This window comes from Trametes versicolor (assembly GCF_000271585.1).
Source record: "Trametes versicolor FP-101664 SS1 unplaced genomic scaffold TRAVEscaffold_10, whole genome shotgun sequence".
NCBI classification, from domain to species: Eukaryota; Fungi; Basidiomycota; class Agaricomycetes; order Polyporales; family Polyporaceae; genus Trametes; species Trametes versicolor.
This window is the reverse complement of record NW_007360330.1, coordinates 79,210-95,159: the sequence shown is the minus strand read 5'-3', so window position 1 is coordinate 95,159 and position 15,950 is coordinate 79,210. Positions and strand designations below refer to the sequence as shown.

Below are 15,950 nucleotides of genomic sequence, written 5' to 3'. Positions count from 1 at the left end.
CGGGTACGTTGCGATGATTCCCCCCTCATCGGCGCCCTCGTGACGCGCCGCCGTCATACAACGGCTGGTAGGTTCGCTAGCGATAATTGGCGAGAGAAGCCTGTAGGAAGTGCATAAAATGCGCGTACAAGGGGCTTTCTGCATACCCGACCCAGCAACGCACGCCATGTCGTCCGCAGCTCGTCCAACTACCTGGCTTGTTACTGGGTCAGTACACGCCGGTTTTGTTTCTCTGTAGATGTCACACTGACCGCTCCGCCGCGCGCTAGTGCCAATCGCGGCATCGGGTTTGAGCTCGTGAGACAGCTGCTCGACTCCCCGAGCAACCTGGTCATTGCGACGTGCCGCAACCTGGACAAGGCGAACGCGCTGAGTGACCTGAACAAGACCGCCAAAGGAACGCTACACATAATCCAGCTCGACGTCACCGACTTCGCGAATATCCGTGCGTCCGCGAAGGAAGTCGAGATGATTCTCGGTGATATCGTCCTTGACTGTCTCGTCAACAACGCTGCCATCGTACGTACTATTCACGATGGTGTTGCTGCTCTCCGTGGAGTCAAATGATCCATGCTCACCTCGTCGTCGTTCGATCTAGATCGCATACGACTCCGTATTCGACATGGACGCAGAGAAACTTGCCGATATCCTGCGTACAAATACGGTTAGCCCGGCCCTAATCTCGCAGGTGTACCTGCCGCTCCTGGAGAAGGGGCGTGCGAAGAAGATCCTGCATATCTCAAGCTCGGCAGGGAGCATCGCGGAGTTCGAAGGGCTGATTGCGGAGGAGCACCGGAAGCTGGGAGCGTACGCGCTGAGCAAGATCGCGCTCAACATGCTGGTACGCCCATGGCGTCTCTATCAACGATCCTCGTCGTGCGCATTCTGACATTCGACATGCATTTTCAGGCTTATAAACAGAAGGTCGCGCGCCCTGACCTCATCGTCATCGCGCTTTGCCCTGGATGGGTCAAGACAGGTAAGTCTTTCACCCATGTGTGGTTCCCTCCGCCGATCGCTGACGGTTTGTTCTTCTTCCTGTAGATATGGGCGGCGAGAAGGGCCTGCTCCAGCCGGAAGAGAGCATCGCCGGTATCATCAAAGTCGTCACCAATGCGACTTCCGCCGACAGTGGCAAATTCCTGCGGTACAACGGAGAGGAGATCCCGTGGTAGGCTCGGCTCGGTCTCTTCGCAAGCTGAAAATACTTGTCTGTACACGCGTGAATATTTGAAGACTTGTTCTCGGCCACAAGCAGACGTCCGCTTATCCATCAGCTCCTCCGGCGTTGGGCAAAATTAACATGAACGGCCAGGTTTCTACGATCGGCTCTGGCACACTGAGCTGCACGGGTTCGCGTAACACTGCCAACCTGTATCGATGGCGGCGCCCATCTCTCTGAGGCAGCAAGCCCCGGATCACCACCCTCCTACCAGCGCCACCCTAGAATGCGAATGCCGACTTCAACCTCTAACCCCTCCGTCTGTTCAAAATGGTACGTTTTCACTCGCCACATCCCTTCTGCACGCCTAGACACCGCGCAACAGCCCGTTCTCGCAGCCCACTGATGCACTGGTCGCAGATTGTCAATGACGCCGGGTTCACCTTTGAGGCCGAGATACTCCTGAGCATCCTGGAGACGAACACGATCGGAACCGCACTCATCTCGCAGGTCCGCGCAGAAAATCCTGCATGTATCCAGCCTTGGGAGCAGCATCGCGGGCGTGGGCACCATTGCGGGCTTCGGCCCGACGGTTGTGTCGTACGGGATGAGCAAAACTATCCTGAACATTCTAGTATGCACTTGACTTAGTGTGAGCTAGACAGACGCAGTTCGCTGATTATATGCGCGTGCAACGGCGGGCTCTTCAGGCGTACGAGCAGAAGCCAGAGCGTCCGGATCTTATCGTCATGCTCAGGTCAAGACAGGTGCGCGGTCTATAGTACACGTTGGCGCAAACTTCATGTTCTGATCTGCGTTTAGATTAGCGATGGCGACGACAAAATTGCGCTCGAACCGAGCGAGAGCGTCGCCGGCGTTGTTCTGGTCATCACCAGGGTCACCGCGTGCGATAGCGGAAAGTATTTACGGTACAAGGCCGAGACGATTCCGTGGTAGGTTCCTGTTCAGGTACATTGTATGGGTATGACGAAGGCTGCATGCTGACGAGTTTTTGTATATGCTCAGAACGTGCAACGCGATGCATTCTATGCGCATGTTTCGAATCAGGTATCCTTGCTGATGTCGTTTAGCTCCGGCTACGTATGTGCATATGCTCAGGAGCGGCCTTGTCGAGCTCACATGTCCGCCTTGCTGTTCGCTAGACGTCCTCGACGCGTGCACGGAGGAACACGTTGGCGCACATGCGGCCTGATCATCCGGGATCGCGTTATAATACCCACGAAGCAAACACAGAGGCGGCTCGTTGTCAACGTACACAAGCGAACAACAAAGGTACGAAAATTCGGCTTTCTCACTGTATCGGTCACTAAAATTCAAGCAGGATTGAAGCACCTGGACGTCGGGAGATGCTTGCACGTTTGCAGTTGGTCTTTGGAGCAAATGCGATTACGCACCTCCTACGGATACCAGATTGCTTTCAGCCGGCATATGAAGGCATCCGGAGACATATCAACACGTTTAGGATTTGCTCCTCGGATCTATGGTTGCCTTCGCTTCTCATCTGAGAAGCAGATTAGTTGTTGCGCATAGCTCTTCGCTGGAACTCGCATCAGAAACAGCTCGTTTCGTTTGTACCACCAGGACTTCGAACGCCGAATGCCAAGTCTTGGTGGGCAGGAACCTCTCTCCTACACGCTTCGTGGCGCAGATGATCGTGGGGAGCCCCGGAAGACGCATATAATGCTCGCGCGCCCAGCGGCTCCTTTCCCATACCCCCATACCACACACGATATGTTGCTCATAGCTCGCCCAACCTCCTGGCTCGTTACTGGGTGAGTACATGCTGCTCACTTGGAGCGCTACTGTTTGATAACCTCGACGCTGAATACCTCTACAGCGCCAACCGTGGCATAGGCTTCGAACTCGTGAAGCAGCTGCTCGACTCTCCGGACAATCTAGTCATTGCGACATGCCGTAATCCTGACAAGGCGACCGCGCTGAGTGACCTGAAGAATACCGCTAAAGGAACGCTGCACATTATCCAACTCGACGTCACCGACTTCGCCAACGTCCGCGCATCGACGACGGAGGTCGAGGCAATTATCGGCGATATCGGCCTTGACTGCCTCGTCAACAACGCTGCCATCGTACGTGCAATTCTCATGCCTGACGCGACGACGATTGACCCATGCTTGTTCCATCTTCTTGCGCAGGTTGTCTGGGACTCTGTGTTCGACATGGACCCAGAGAAACTCGTCGACATCCTGCGTACGAATACCGTCGGCCCGGCGCTCATCTCACAGGTGTACCTGCCGCTCCTCGAAAAGGGACGCGCGAAGAAGATTCTGCACATCTCGAGCACGGGTGGGAGCTTTGCGGAGTTCGAAGGGTTGATAGCGGAGGAGCACAGGAAGTTGGGAGCGTATGCGCTGAGCAAGGCCGCGCTCAATATGCTGGTACGCACACCTAGTATATACTGGTTTCTGTTGCGGGCTGACCATTCTGGGCGCGTTTTGAGGCTTATAAGCAGAAGGTCGCGCGTCCTGATCTCATCGTTATCGCACTTTGCCCTGGGTGGGTCAAGACTGGTGAGTCTTCCACGCAAGCCTTGTCTTTTCTGCTCATCGCTGATGGCTCGTTCTTCCTGCAGATATGGGCGGCGAGAAGGGCCTGCTTCAGCCGGAGGAGAGCATCGCCGGCATCATCAAAGTCATCACCAATGCGACTTCCGCCGACAGCGGCAAGTTCCTGCGGTACAACGGAGAGGAGATTCCGTGGTAGGCTCAGGCTTGGCGAGCACAGTTGATGAATGCGAATGTCAGTACACGCATGTATGTCTACAGATACTCAAATCCTGGCCCAGATGGTCGGCCGACTTGTAACATGGCGACGCGGTCAGGCTTCTCCTCTCGACTGGGTTGATGCTAGAGCACAGAGGTATACGGGTTCGTGTAACATCCGTCACTCATATCGATGGCCGTGCCCTTCCCTCGGAGGCAGATCAAGCTCTGGATCAGCACCGCTCCGCTAGCGCCACCCTAGAATACGAATTCCGAACTGGAGTCGGATCAGGATGGCGCAAATCAAGCACCCTGAGATGTTTCCTTTGTTTCGTCATCTATGAAGGAGACGACTGGTCAGACTATTCTAGACCACATCCACCGCAAGTACTTGGCACCTCACACCTCAAGGGCCATATCAAAACAGCCTGTTCTGACTGGTACGTCGTCGATTACCACATCCCTTTCGCGCCCCTGGACAGCGAGACCTGCTGTTCTCGTGGGTCACAGCACTGATCGGTGCCCCATATAAACCATAACAGAGCGACCGAGGCGCGTTACAGTATCCCTACTACAGTAGACTCACTTTCAACACCCGCGTCCTCTCGCAGCGCCAACCGCGGCATCGGCTTCGAGCTCGTGAAGCAATTACTCACATCTCCCACTAACCTCGTCGTCGGAGTGTGTCGCGATCCCGAGCACGCGACGGCGCTAGCCGACTTGAAGCAGACCACACAGGGCACACTGCACGTTATCCCGCTGGATATCGCTGACTTCGACAGCGTGCGCGCGTCCGCGACGCAGCTCGAGCGGATCCTCGGGGACACCGATCTGGACTACCTGATCAACAACGCGGCCATTGTACGTCTCGCGCCTTGACATCCTCTCGCAGCGCCCTACTAATTAACTTCTGTCCCTACTCCCTACCCCGACGCGACGCGACGCGGGTGCAGTTCACGTATGACACGGCGTTCACAAGCGACCCAGACACGCTCCTGTGCCTTCTTCGCACGAACGTGGCCGGACCGGCGCTCGTCGCGCAAGTATGCCTGCCGCTGCTCGAGCGCGGGCACGCGAAAATGCTCGTGAACGTGTCGAGCACATCTGGGAGTATCGGGAGCGTGAAGCATATCGAGAAGGAGGAGCATCGCGTCGGGGGCGCCGCGTACTCGATCAGCAAGGCCGCATTGAACATGCTGGTATGTGCGTGTGCTTCGCGGTCCGGTAGATGTTCTTACTGACGGTTGCGCGCATGCCTTCGGTTATACTTTTGTAGACGTATAAGCAGAAAGTCGAGCGGCCGGACCTGATCGTGCTCGCGCTGTGTCCGGGGTGGGTGAAGACAGGTGAGTGCTTCATTCGACGTGAGGGCCTGTCTGCTTTGATGCAGCGTTGACGTGGCCGTGGACGCGACCGCACAGACATGGGAGGCCAGCAGGCGGCCCTCGAGCCCGAGGAGAGTGTCGCTGGCATACTGAAGGTCGTCACTTCGGCGACGCCTGCGGATAGCGGCAAGTTCTTGAGCTTCAGCGGTGCGGAGGTTCCGTGGTGAAGTCGTTCGGCGACGCGAAATGAGTGTAACGGTAACCTACAGCCGTGTATTCGTGTATCGACTCGCATGCGGTGTCTTAGCAAGGTTGGCTGCACCTGCTGACAGTACACATGTCCTTGAGGCTTGGCTACCGGCCGTTTGGCGCGTAAGCCTACGCGCGTACTCGTACCCTCCGGACGTTCCGGCTTCTGAACCTGCCATCTCGCTCCCGAGCGACGGACGTCGTAGGACATGTAGAACATCCTCGCACCATCCCATACATATGGCGCAATCCCTCGATGTCGGTGAGTGTACGTGGTTCGTATGTGCTAGCTCCGCATACAACACCCACTTCTCGCGTGCTTATAGGCCGATCGTGCCGGCGATCGATCGTCCTTACTCAACATTAGCAATCCGCCGCCGCCGCCTGTCACTGTGCAACCGAGCGTACGCGCGGCCGCTCCCAGGAGGTTCGAGTGACGGGATGGGCTCTTCGGCGGCGGGTGTATAAAGCTCGGCGACGGGGAGGCGGGTGGGTAAGTACTCTCGGACACGAACATCCCTTTCAGAACATCTCGCATCCCTTGCAGAACATACCAAACATGTCTTCTACCACTCGTCAGACTACGTGGCTCATTACCGGGTACGTGCTCTCTCGTACTTCCTCGTAGTGAAGTCGCTCACACGGGGATGTTCGTTTTCATAGAGCCTCCCGCGGAATTGGCCTCGAGCTCACCCGCCAACTGCTTGAGTCCCCCAACAACCTGGTGATCGCCGCATGCCGCACCCCCGAGAAGGCGACCGCGCTCAGCGCGCTGAAGAGCAGCGCGAAAGGCACGCTGCACGTCGTCAAGCTGCAGGTGGACGAGTTCGACAGCATCCGCGCGCTCCCGAAGGCTATCGCGCCCATCCTCGGCGACGGCGGGCTCGACTACCTCATCAACAACGCCGGCATCGTGCGTGCCCCACCCCGTCTCATCTCCTGCGACCCCAACTGAGCCTATTTATGTTTGCAGCTGAAGGACGACACGCCGCTGACGCTGGACCCGGAGGTGCTGCTCGAGACGCTGCGGACGAACACCGTCGGCCCGGCGCTGGTGACGCAGGTGGCGGTGCCGTTCCTCGAGAAGGGCGCGACGAAGAAGGTGCTGAACATCTCGAGCACGCTGGGGAGCATCGCGAGCGCGGAGACGTTCGGGAAGGGCACTGTGACGTCGTACTCGATCAGCAAGGCTGCGTTGAACATGCTTGTGCGTACCCTGCGCGTGTCGTGGGTGTTTGTGTTGCTGACCAGGGGGGCGGGTGGTGTAGACGTACAAGCTGAAGCAGGAACGGCCGGATTTTATCGCGATCACGTTGTGCCCGGGTTGGGTTAAAACAGGTGAGTTTTTTGGGTCGGTGTATGCGCAGGGATGGTGTGCTTACGAGGATGTGTACCAGACATGGGCACGCAGGCGGCCCAACTCGAGCCCGCGGAGAGCGTCGCCGGCATCCTGAAGGTGATCACGGGTGCGACCGCGGCAGACAGCGGGAAGTATTTGAGCCATAGCGGCGCGGTCATCCCGTGGTAAGGAGTGTTAAAGCGCGTGGACGCTGTTGGCTGTGTGTGTATTCGTGTAGCAATGTATTTCAGTGTATTACCCCATGGGGTTCTGGCAGGATTCGATTGGCACTGCCATGGTGGGTTGTCGGTGCATTCTGACTCTAAGTTCAATGTCAGCGACGATCATGATCAGCGTGCTAGCAGTACGTACTAGTTAGTATATGGTCCCTCTGGGGCTCTCGAGAACCTGCACAGTCTCCATTGAGCCCTTGCAGCACCTAGCGAGCCGTTCGAGGAGTATGATGTCGCTGATATCTCCATGAACGGACTCTACCAGCACGACACCCAGGCCTGCCATCACGGTTGCAGTACTAGTGTTTCACAGCTTGAAGGAACAGTGCATAATGGCGAACCACCTTGAGATGCTTGTAGTAAGTGATATACAGGCAGAGATACTCAGATAGCCAGTTCGTATGTCGTTCGGAGACAGCCCAGGCGGACCTCAGCGCAAGGAAAGAACAGAGCAGGGACTGAGCGCGAGTGAGAGAAGGCTCTAAGCGCCGAAGAGCCTCGTGTTAGTGGCCCCGGCGGATCGGCCCGACTTGGCCGCTCCTCTCATTGGCTGGCTCCTCCCTGGCCTCGTGAGCGTGAACGCGACGCTCTTCTTGCCTGTACCATCAGCTAGCGCCTTCAAAACCAAACCGGTATCGGTGACTGGATCAAAGTCTGTTGCAGTATGCTGTCTGGGAAACCCACTACGCAAAAGCTGCGCCCGACGGCATCGGGACTCGGGAAACTGGTCGACACGACGTTGCGCGTCTGCTGGCCCTGCTCGCTCTCGTCGAACTACCTTCTATCTGTATCTAGTTTGCCCAACCCGCTCTGGATGCTCTCTCCTTGCACTGCTTCCGCTCCGCTCCACCGCAGACACTCTCTGCTCCCGTCGCTGGATTGGACCACTCTGCATCACCCCGGGAGCCTAGAGACCACGACGTCCCAGGGGTACAAAGAACAGAGCAATATGAATTTGTGCTGCCTTTTGTACCTCTTGTGCGCCATTCGCGTCTCATGGGCATTGGCGTAGGTGCTTGGATCTGGTGCGGATGGATGCGAGGGGCATGCATACTTAGGTCCTCGGTAAGTTCAGCGATCTCTAACAGCACACTGGCTTGCAGGTCGCGTACCCGCCATCCGCGCCCGTCTACGAGGAGTACTACGTTCTCACCCTCTTCCTACTGCGCTCTCTCCTGTTGCGATCGAAATCGGTGAACATCTCGGGCTTAAAACGAAGGATAGCGGCCAATGTGGTGATCCACTTCGCACCATTCCGGTTGCATCTGGCTCGCCCGGATATGTTGTAGTGATGCCCAAAGTACGTAGTACCTACACTCCATCTGACGAATCACCGACCGGAATTGATCACATCACCTGCCTCCTACTCGCAGGTGCTTCTCGTGCTCATAGGCCGCAGCCCGCAGCCTGCTTGTACGGCAACACCGGCCTTCGAAACGTGCCACGCAGGCCACCTTCACCGATCCACACCCCAGAGCATCCGATGAGAACCCGGTTTCCGAGTCAGAGTAACCGTCGCGGCCTGCCGATCGGCGCTGCATAGTCGTACATCGACGACACTTTGACGAGCGACCGTACGTACAAGCTATACAACGGCGAGCATGCATACTTCCACGTACCTATGGACGAGAGCTCTTTATATGGCGCTGCACACCGCTTGTCACCCCCGACGACGGAATTCACTTCTCGGGATATGACTGGCCGCAGTGTACAACGCGGCAGTGCTGACTCATCGCTCCAAGGAACATACGTCGAACCCCGCCTGGACCGGATATTCGACCGGACCCACTTGCCTGGCCAACATACAGCCTCGTCGCCTCCGAGTCGATATCATTCGACACTTGCCTTGAACTTCCGGCTTAGGCCAACCCGCGTACCCCTTTCTCTGCCAGTCTTTGGTCATAGGTCCTAGCGACGCTCCTGCGACGACAGACCCAACTTGCATCCTACACCAGCAGATACTACAGGAAACGCGCACGACAGTACTCTCGTTCTCGGATATGCGCCGCGTGGACCCATGTCCCCTACACTCTACAAACCCGGTGCGCTCTCAGGCACACATTGCTAAGCATACGACGACGCGTCGATCTACGTATTGCGGCCACCGCTTAGCAATAGCGATATCCCTCGGTGCCTCACCCCTCCCATGTCCCGGTAACCTAGACTGTCCCACGGGATGTCTATAAATTAAGCATCGGTCGCGCCGCTGACATCTTTGCATCACCCGTTCCCCTCACCTCGGAAGCAATCGAACACGCATCATGTCCCCAACTACCTGGCTCGTTACCGGGTGCGTCCTCCGTTCATTTTCCCCCGCGCAAAGAGCAGCCACTGATCATCCCCGCCCTCAGCGCGAACCGCGGCATCGGTCTCGAGATCGTGAGGCAGCTCGTTGCAGTCCCGTCCAACGTTGTCGTCGCCGCGTGCCGCAACCCCGACAAGGCGGCGGCACTCGCGGAGCTGAAGAGCAGCGCGAAAGGCAAGCTGCATCTCGTGCAGCTCGACGTCTCCGACTTTGCAAACGTCCGTGCGCTTCCTGCGAAGCTCGAACCCATCCTCGGGTTCACCGGGCTCGACTACCTCATCAGCAACGCTGGGATCGTACGTCCGCTCCGCTCTCCCTCTATCACACAAACAGAGACTGACCTCGCGCGATAGGCGATCATCGACTCCGCGTTCACGCTCGACCCGGACGCGTTCCTAAAGACCGTGAGCACGAACGCCGCGGGCCCCGCGCTCCTCTCGCAGGTGCTGCTGCCGCTGCTCGAGAAGGCCCCGACGAAGAAGATCCTGCACGTGTCGAGCACGTCGGGCAGCATCGGGAGCGTCGCGGGCATGGCGAACCGCACGCATCAGCTCGTTGCGTCGTATGCGATGAGCAAGGCCGCGCTGAACATGCTTGTACGTGCTCCCGGTTTTGTAGGCGAGTGTAGAAGGGAGAGTGGGGCGCTGATGGGGCGTACCGATAGGCGTATAAGCAGAAGGTGGAGAAGCCGGACTTCACGGTCATCACGCTGTGCCCCGGATGGGTCCAGACAGGTGCGTGCTGCATGGGAACTGCAACATGGGGCGATGCATCGAGCTGACACGGACGGGTTTAACAGATATGGGTGGGGAGAACGCGGTGTTGAAGCCCGAGGAGAGCGTCGCGGGGATCATCAAGGTGATCACGAACGCGACGACGGCGGACAGCGGGAAGTACCTGCGTCAGACGGGAGAGGAGATCCCGTGGTAGAGTACGTTCGCGATTCTGGTTGTAGCAATTTAATGGTAGGAAGCTTGTATCACTGTGCCTTCCTCCAGGCAGCGCGGAGGTGGAAGGAGCTTTGTATCTTGACTCGTACTCGTCGGCGGCTTTCTGTGTCTCACTTATGTGTACGCGAGGTTCTTCCGGACACTCTCCTTGCTCATCCACCGCCTCCGCCCGCGCTCGACTGCCTTGCATTGGAGACCTTGGAGGAGACCGCGACGAACATGAGGTACAATTAGCATAACATACAGATTCTGCTTTGTTGTGCTAGTTGTACCTCTCGTACGTCATCCATATCTCGCGGAAATGCATAGGTAGTGCACAGATGAGCGCGATGATGGGCGGTATATATGCTTTTGTAGGCTCAAACACCCTGGAACCCGATGTGTTTGCATCTGGGTGGAGTACTGTATCTCTTTGCTGATATTACGGGGGCGCCCTCACCTTTTCGCTATTTAAACGGGCGGACGTCGGATCAAGTTCTGAGCTCCGGCCCGTGTAGACTAGCCGGGAGGTGGTCGGAGTGAGCTTGTGTACCGAAAACAGCTGCATTTCGCGCATGTCAACTTAACATCCGTGTATGGGCCTGTCAGCCGAAGTATTCTGGGGCATACGCGGAACCCGCTGCAAGCCTGCAACGTTCACATATATATCTCGGCGGCTCCCCCGGGGCAGTGTATGGCGCAGTTTGCCGTTGTTGGGACGTAGGTGCGCAGCCACGACGGCTCGGAGGGCCAGCTATTTGCTAACTCCGCGCCCCGCAGCGCTAACTGCTACTCCTACGCCTGTGGGTCGCTATCTCCTACGAGCCGTCCGAAGAACGAGTCTTCCTATGCGATGTGCGATGAGTTGTACGTGCGGCTGCTCGAGATGCGAACTTGAGGAGGAGGGCTTCGTGGGCCGCAGTGAGGGCACTTAGTATAAAGGGCGAGGCGTGCACGAGGGGAAGGCCAAGAACTTGAAGCCCTCGACACAGATACAGCAATCCTCTTCGAACCGCGAACATACCCAGCTTGAACATGTCGTCTACTACTGCTGCTGCTGCTCGTCAGACCACCTGGCTCATCACCGGGTACGCCTCCCTGCCCTCCCTCCCTCCCTCCCTCCCACAAACTGCCGCTCACACCCCTCCCTCCGCAGAGCCTCGCGCGGGATCGGCCTCGAGCTCGTCCGGCAGCTCCTCGCCGCCCCCTCCAACCTCGTCATCGCCGCGTGCCGCGCCCCCTCCACGGCGTCCGCGCTCGCAGACCTGAAGGCGGGCGCGAAGGGCGCGCTGCACGTCGTGCAGCTCGACGTGGCGGACTTCGCGGGCATCCGCGCGCTGCCTGGGGTTATTGCGCCGATCCTTGCAGGGCGGGGGCTCGATTACCTGGTTAACAACGCGGGCATCGTGCGTACCATCCTCTCTCATCGTCTGCCAGGGGAAAGAAGTGCGCTGACAGCGACGCGGACGGAGCAGCTGAAGGGCGACACCGCGCTGACGCTCGACGCCGCCGTCCTCCTCGAGACGCTGCGCACGAACACCGTCGGGCCCGCGCTGCTCACGGCCGCGTGCGCGCCGCTGCTCGACGCCGGGGGCAGGAAGACGGTGCTGAACGTGAGCAGCGGGCTGGGGAGCATTGCGGGCGCGGGCGGGTTCCCGGGGACGGGCCCGCGCGCGGTCGCGAGCTACTCGATGAGCAAGGCGGCGCTGAATATGTTTGTGAGTGGGTTTTCGTTTACGGGAGGGGGTGAGGGGAGAGACAGGGTGCTGATGGGATATGGGGTGGGGTGGTAGACGTATAAGCTGAAGATGGAGAAGCCGGAGTGGGTCGCGATCACGCTGGCCCCGGGGTGGGTCAAGACTGGTGCGTGCTTTCTCTTCTCCTCTTCCTGCGCACCAGAAAGAGGACCTGCACGCTCACGCGCTGTCTGGCAGATTTGGGCGGGGCGGACGCGGCGCTCGAGGTCGCGGACAGCGTCAGGGGGATCCTGAAAGTGGTCACGGAGGCGACGGTCGCGGATAGCGGGAAGTACCTGCGGTGGGACGGGGCGGTGCTCCCGTGGTGAGCGGCGGTAAGGGCGGGGTGTGGGGTTTCTGGGGAGGCGCGATGTGCGCGTTCGTGTTGAGCGGATGGAGACGGTTGTGTGCGACGAGGGGAGCTGGCTGCATGTTGCGTCAGGAACGCGAGCGTATCGAGAGTGGCGGCGGGGCTTGCCTGTGTGTCGGAGTGCGCTTTGTCGTAGCGGGGTGCCGACGTTGAGCGATACCAGCGCTGATCCTCCTGGAGCGGGATGCAGGAGCCTGGTATGGTAGACGGCAAGTAGAGCAGTGCGTATGTTACCGTAAGGCGAGTGCGGTCGCGGACACGGGAATTTGCGACGCGTAGCCTCGACTGCAGCTGCAGCTGAGAAGACGCCTGCCCCGCCTCTGCCAGTGGCCCATTCCAGACAGTGCAGAGCAACTTGAAGGCCGGGTTAGGGTGCACGCCATCGCCGCGGGTCTTCCACTTTGCAGAACGCGAGCGCGGATCCGGAGCTGGATAGAGCGGTACGCCAACGACCCTTTCTGCGCTGGACGCGAGCTGGTGCAGATCAGCCTCTGGACGAGCGTGTACCGTGTACGCGGGAGTGGAACGTGGGATGCGCCTGAACGACCACCGCTGACATAGAAACGCAGGAAGCAGAAAAGCCCACGCGTACATCCAACCCAGCGGACCCGCGCCTGTACACCCGCGTGCTGCGCTAGACGCGGGGCCCATAGCGCTCGGCGCCCAGCCCCGTCACGTCTAGGGTGTCGAGTGTCGGTCCGTCAGCGCGTGCATGGTGCCGTGCATCGCTGGTGGTGTCGGACGTGGCCGTTCCGCGCGCCGCCAGTGCGTGTCAGCCTGCGCTGCGAGCGTCCATACGGATGGTGACGAGGGGGGCATTAACCCCAGTACGACGTCCAGCGCTCGCCGCAAGTGCAGCTAGGTGAGCTGGAGACGGTCACGCTCGTTTTCCGAGATGATGCTCAGCCTCTTTGTGAGGGACTGTGTCTTAGCTCAAGCGAGGGCCAGCGAGAGCCCCGCGTCGGACGAGTGGTGCTATCCCGGTGTTCTACAGGTCAGCGCGCGCATATAGCGAGGGAATGGCAATAATGAGTGGACTCACAACCGCGATGTGGTCTAGCCGGGACACGTCGAGGGGCCGCACGACACCGCGCGCACCGACGTCGTGCAGCGTGCCCTGGACGGATGCCACACGCCCAGAGACGATTAAGAGTACGCGGGGTACTCGAGCGGCAGCGTCGTGATCTGGACGTCCGTCGCGCAGCAGCGAGGCAGGGGTACACTCGATGACGAATGGAGTGTAGGAGCTGGAACTGGGGGGACGGACTGCCGGTGATACGTGCAGCAAGGACGTCGATTGGTGAGCGGGGACGTACTAGGGTGAAAGGTGAGCCTACCGAGCGTACGCGAGTCGTATCACACGAAGAGGGGGGAGGGGGGCAGCAGTGATTATCATCGTATGCGCGTGCATGAGCTGTCCTGGCGCGGGCGCTGGGAAGGTGTCTGGCGCACGGTGGACGTTACAGTGGCTGCTCAGATAGAGACGTGGGTCGAGACGGAGGGTGCGGCTCGGTGCAGCTCAGACTGTCCTTGGCGTCATCCTTTGGCAATGCACAGTGAGATTAGCATGGACAGGGAAAATGGCGCAAATAATCACTCACCATGTGTCTACAAGACGTCGACCGACTAGGAGAGGCAGTTTACAGAAAGCCCGAGAAAATATGAAGAGGACAAGAAGTGACAAAGCAAAGAGGTCCGCAAGACAGCAACAAATACGTGAGAGGGAAGGGCAGGATAGGCAATGAGGGGGTGCGAACAGGGAAGGCGAGAGAAAGCACGGCAGTCTGAGCACTGTAGATGGACGCGCGCGGGCTTGTAGTGCAGACGTGAGTGCGACAGGCCGACAAGGACAGCCAGTCAGATTGATATTTGACTACTAGACCTTCTCGTACAGCTCTAAGCACGGCTGAGATGAGCGGGAGAGACGCGGGCAGAGGAATCGACGCAGACAAGCTGACCTGGCAGAGCGCTCTCCACCGCTGAGGCCTGAGGGCCGTAGAGTGTATGAGAGGTGCGGTGAAGGCTTTTGCGAGGGAAGCAGCCACGGCGGACAGAGACCGACAGGCGCCCAGCTGTGGCAGCGAAAGGGAACCCTAACCTTGGCGCTGTGGCGATGACGTAGCGCGTTCGGTGCAGCCGGCGCTCGCTCATTCTGTGTTGACCGCCTACAGCGATGCTCTTTGTATGCTCGCGAACGAGTGCTCTACCTCGTGGCGTCCCTGGCCTTGCCCTGCTCTGCTCGGAGGCGAGGCACGCGTCTTCTCAGCTGCTGCCAAGTCTGCGCACTTCCCGCGTTCGCGCCGCGTCCGTCCAACACACGCTCTGCTGTAAGTACTCGCCAGCTACCGTACCACCTCGCTCAACGCTTCTCTACCCGGCCCTATCACGATTCGCGCCCGTGGTCCTCAACGTCGGCACCCCGACGAATAACACGCTGCGATAAAGCGCACTCCGGCACGCAAGCCCTGCGGCCACCCCCGTATGTCCGCGTCTCCTGTGCAAACATGTCGCCAACTCACCTTGGTTCACACAGCTGTCCTGATCGGTAAAACAGAAACGAGAGCGTCTACACATTGCAGCGCTTCGCGCTCCGCCTCTACTGAAAGCCGTCGGAACAGAACCAAAGTACGACTCTGGACATCGTGCGGTAACATGTGTTCAACAGTACCAGGTTCATTGCGGAACACTGTCGTGGACGGAGTCACGCTTCGTCGCGCCCGCGACGTCGTACGCAATCACCAGGGACGGGCCGATGCGCGAGTGAGCATCCTCCTGGCCTATACCGCTGCGCGTGCGCCCTCACGTGCATGCAGCGCGGACGATGAGGAGCTCGACGCGATAGACGAGGTACGGTCGCCTGCACGTGTAGGTGCCCCTCGTCGATCGCAGCGCACGGACGTACGGGCATGGGCTCTACGCCGTACAGTATCGCGGAGCTGGGTTGCATGCACTCGTAAGCATTCCTACCTCCGCGTCCTACGTTGCAAAAAGGCTAGCAAAAAGGCTAAGTCCAGGACATACAGGCTACGACGGCGACACAACTTGAAGCACCCTCCATCGTCCACTTCCGCATGGACGCTCCCCAAACCTATCCCGCCCGACAGGTGTATGCGCACGAAGGAGCGCTCTCTCGTCGCGTCGCATACACTGCTCGGAGCGGGCCAGAGGCGCGGCACGCGTCCGTCCCACACACCTCGCACCACCTCCCCAGCCAGGCCAGGCCAGGACAGCGTATGCACGCATGCGCACATCCGGGAGTCCGTGTCCGCCCCTCGTGTGGCTCGCGTTCTGCACACAGTATCGCGGAGCTGGGTTGGATGTGCTCGCGAATATTCCTGCTTCCTACGTTGCAAAGACGCTGATTCTCAGGACATACAGGCTACGATGGCAAGACATGCACCTCCGCGTGCATTCTCCCTACGCCTATCCCGCCCGACAGCCGTACGCCCACGAAGGACGGCCTAATCTCGTCGCGTCGCATACACTGCTCGGAGCGGGCCAGAGGCGGGGCACGCGTCCGTCCCACACACCTCGCACCACCTCCCCAGCCAGGCCAGGCCA

General features: G+C 59.1%; 5 protein-coding genes across 5 annotated transcripts; 4 read left to right on the top strand and 1 right to left on the bottom strand.

Moving 5' to 3' along the window:
• Positions 1-3,021: 3,021 nt before the first annotated feature.
• Positions 3,022-5,455, top strand: TRAVEDRAFT_131213 (NAD-P-binding protein; the record flags this gene model as incomplete). The annotated part of the gene is made up of 4 exons (XM_008043918.1): positions 3,022-3,270; positions 4,857-5,102; positions 5,180-5,249; positions 5,325-5,455. Coding segments are annotated over 4 exons (696 nt in total), but the record flags the coding sequence as incomplete, so codon positions are not given.
• A 581-nt stretch (positions 5,456-6,036) lies between these two features.
• TRAVEDRAFT_50762 (NAD-P-binding protein) lies at positions 6,037-7,005 on the top strand (the record flags this gene model as incomplete). Its single annotated transcript, XM_008043698.1, has 5 exons — positions 6,037-6,077; positions 6,141-6,390; positions 6,451-6,684; positions 6,746-6,815; positions 6,875-7,005. 5 exons carry the CDS (start codon positions 6,037-6,039, stop codon positions 7,003-7,005), a joined length of 726 nt encoding a protein of 241 aa, XP_008041889.1.
• Positions 7,006-9,310: 2,305 nt separating this feature from the next.
• Positions 9,311-10,284, top strand: TRAVEDRAFT_131292 (NAD-P-binding protein; the record flags this gene model as incomplete). Its single annotated transcript, XM_008043917.1, has 5 exons — positions 9,311-9,339; positions 9,401-9,650; positions 9,708-9,950; positions 10,019-10,088; positions 10,154-10,284. 5 exons carry the CDS (start codon positions 9,311-9,313, stop codon positions 10,282-10,284), a joined length of 723 nt encoding a protein of 240 aa, XP_008042108.1.
• Positions 10,285-11,318: 1,034 nt separating this feature from the next.
• Positions 11,319-12,348, top strand: TRAVEDRAFT_50760 (NAD-P-binding protein; the record flags this gene model as incomplete). The annotated part of the gene is made up of 5 exons (XM_008043697.1): positions 11,319-11,371; positions 11,440-11,689; positions 11,759-12,001; positions 12,077-12,146; positions 12,218-12,348. 5 exons carry the CDS (start codon positions 11,319-11,321, stop codon positions 12,346-12,348), a joined length of 747 nt encoding a protein of 248 aa, XP_008041888.1.
• Positions 12,349-14,782: 2,434 nt separating this feature from the next.
• On the bottom strand, positions 14,783-15,645 carry TRAVEDRAFT_30754 (uncharacterized protein; the record flags this gene model as incomplete). The annotated part of the gene is made up of 4 exons (XM_008043582.1): positions 15,413-15,645; positions 15,061-15,342; positions 14,923-15,014; positions 14,783-14,868 (listed from the first exon to the last, which is right to left on the bottom strand). A coding segment is annotated over exon 1 (227 nt), but the record flags the coding sequence as incomplete, so codon positions are not given.
• Positions 15,646-15,950: the final 305 nt, after the last annotated feature.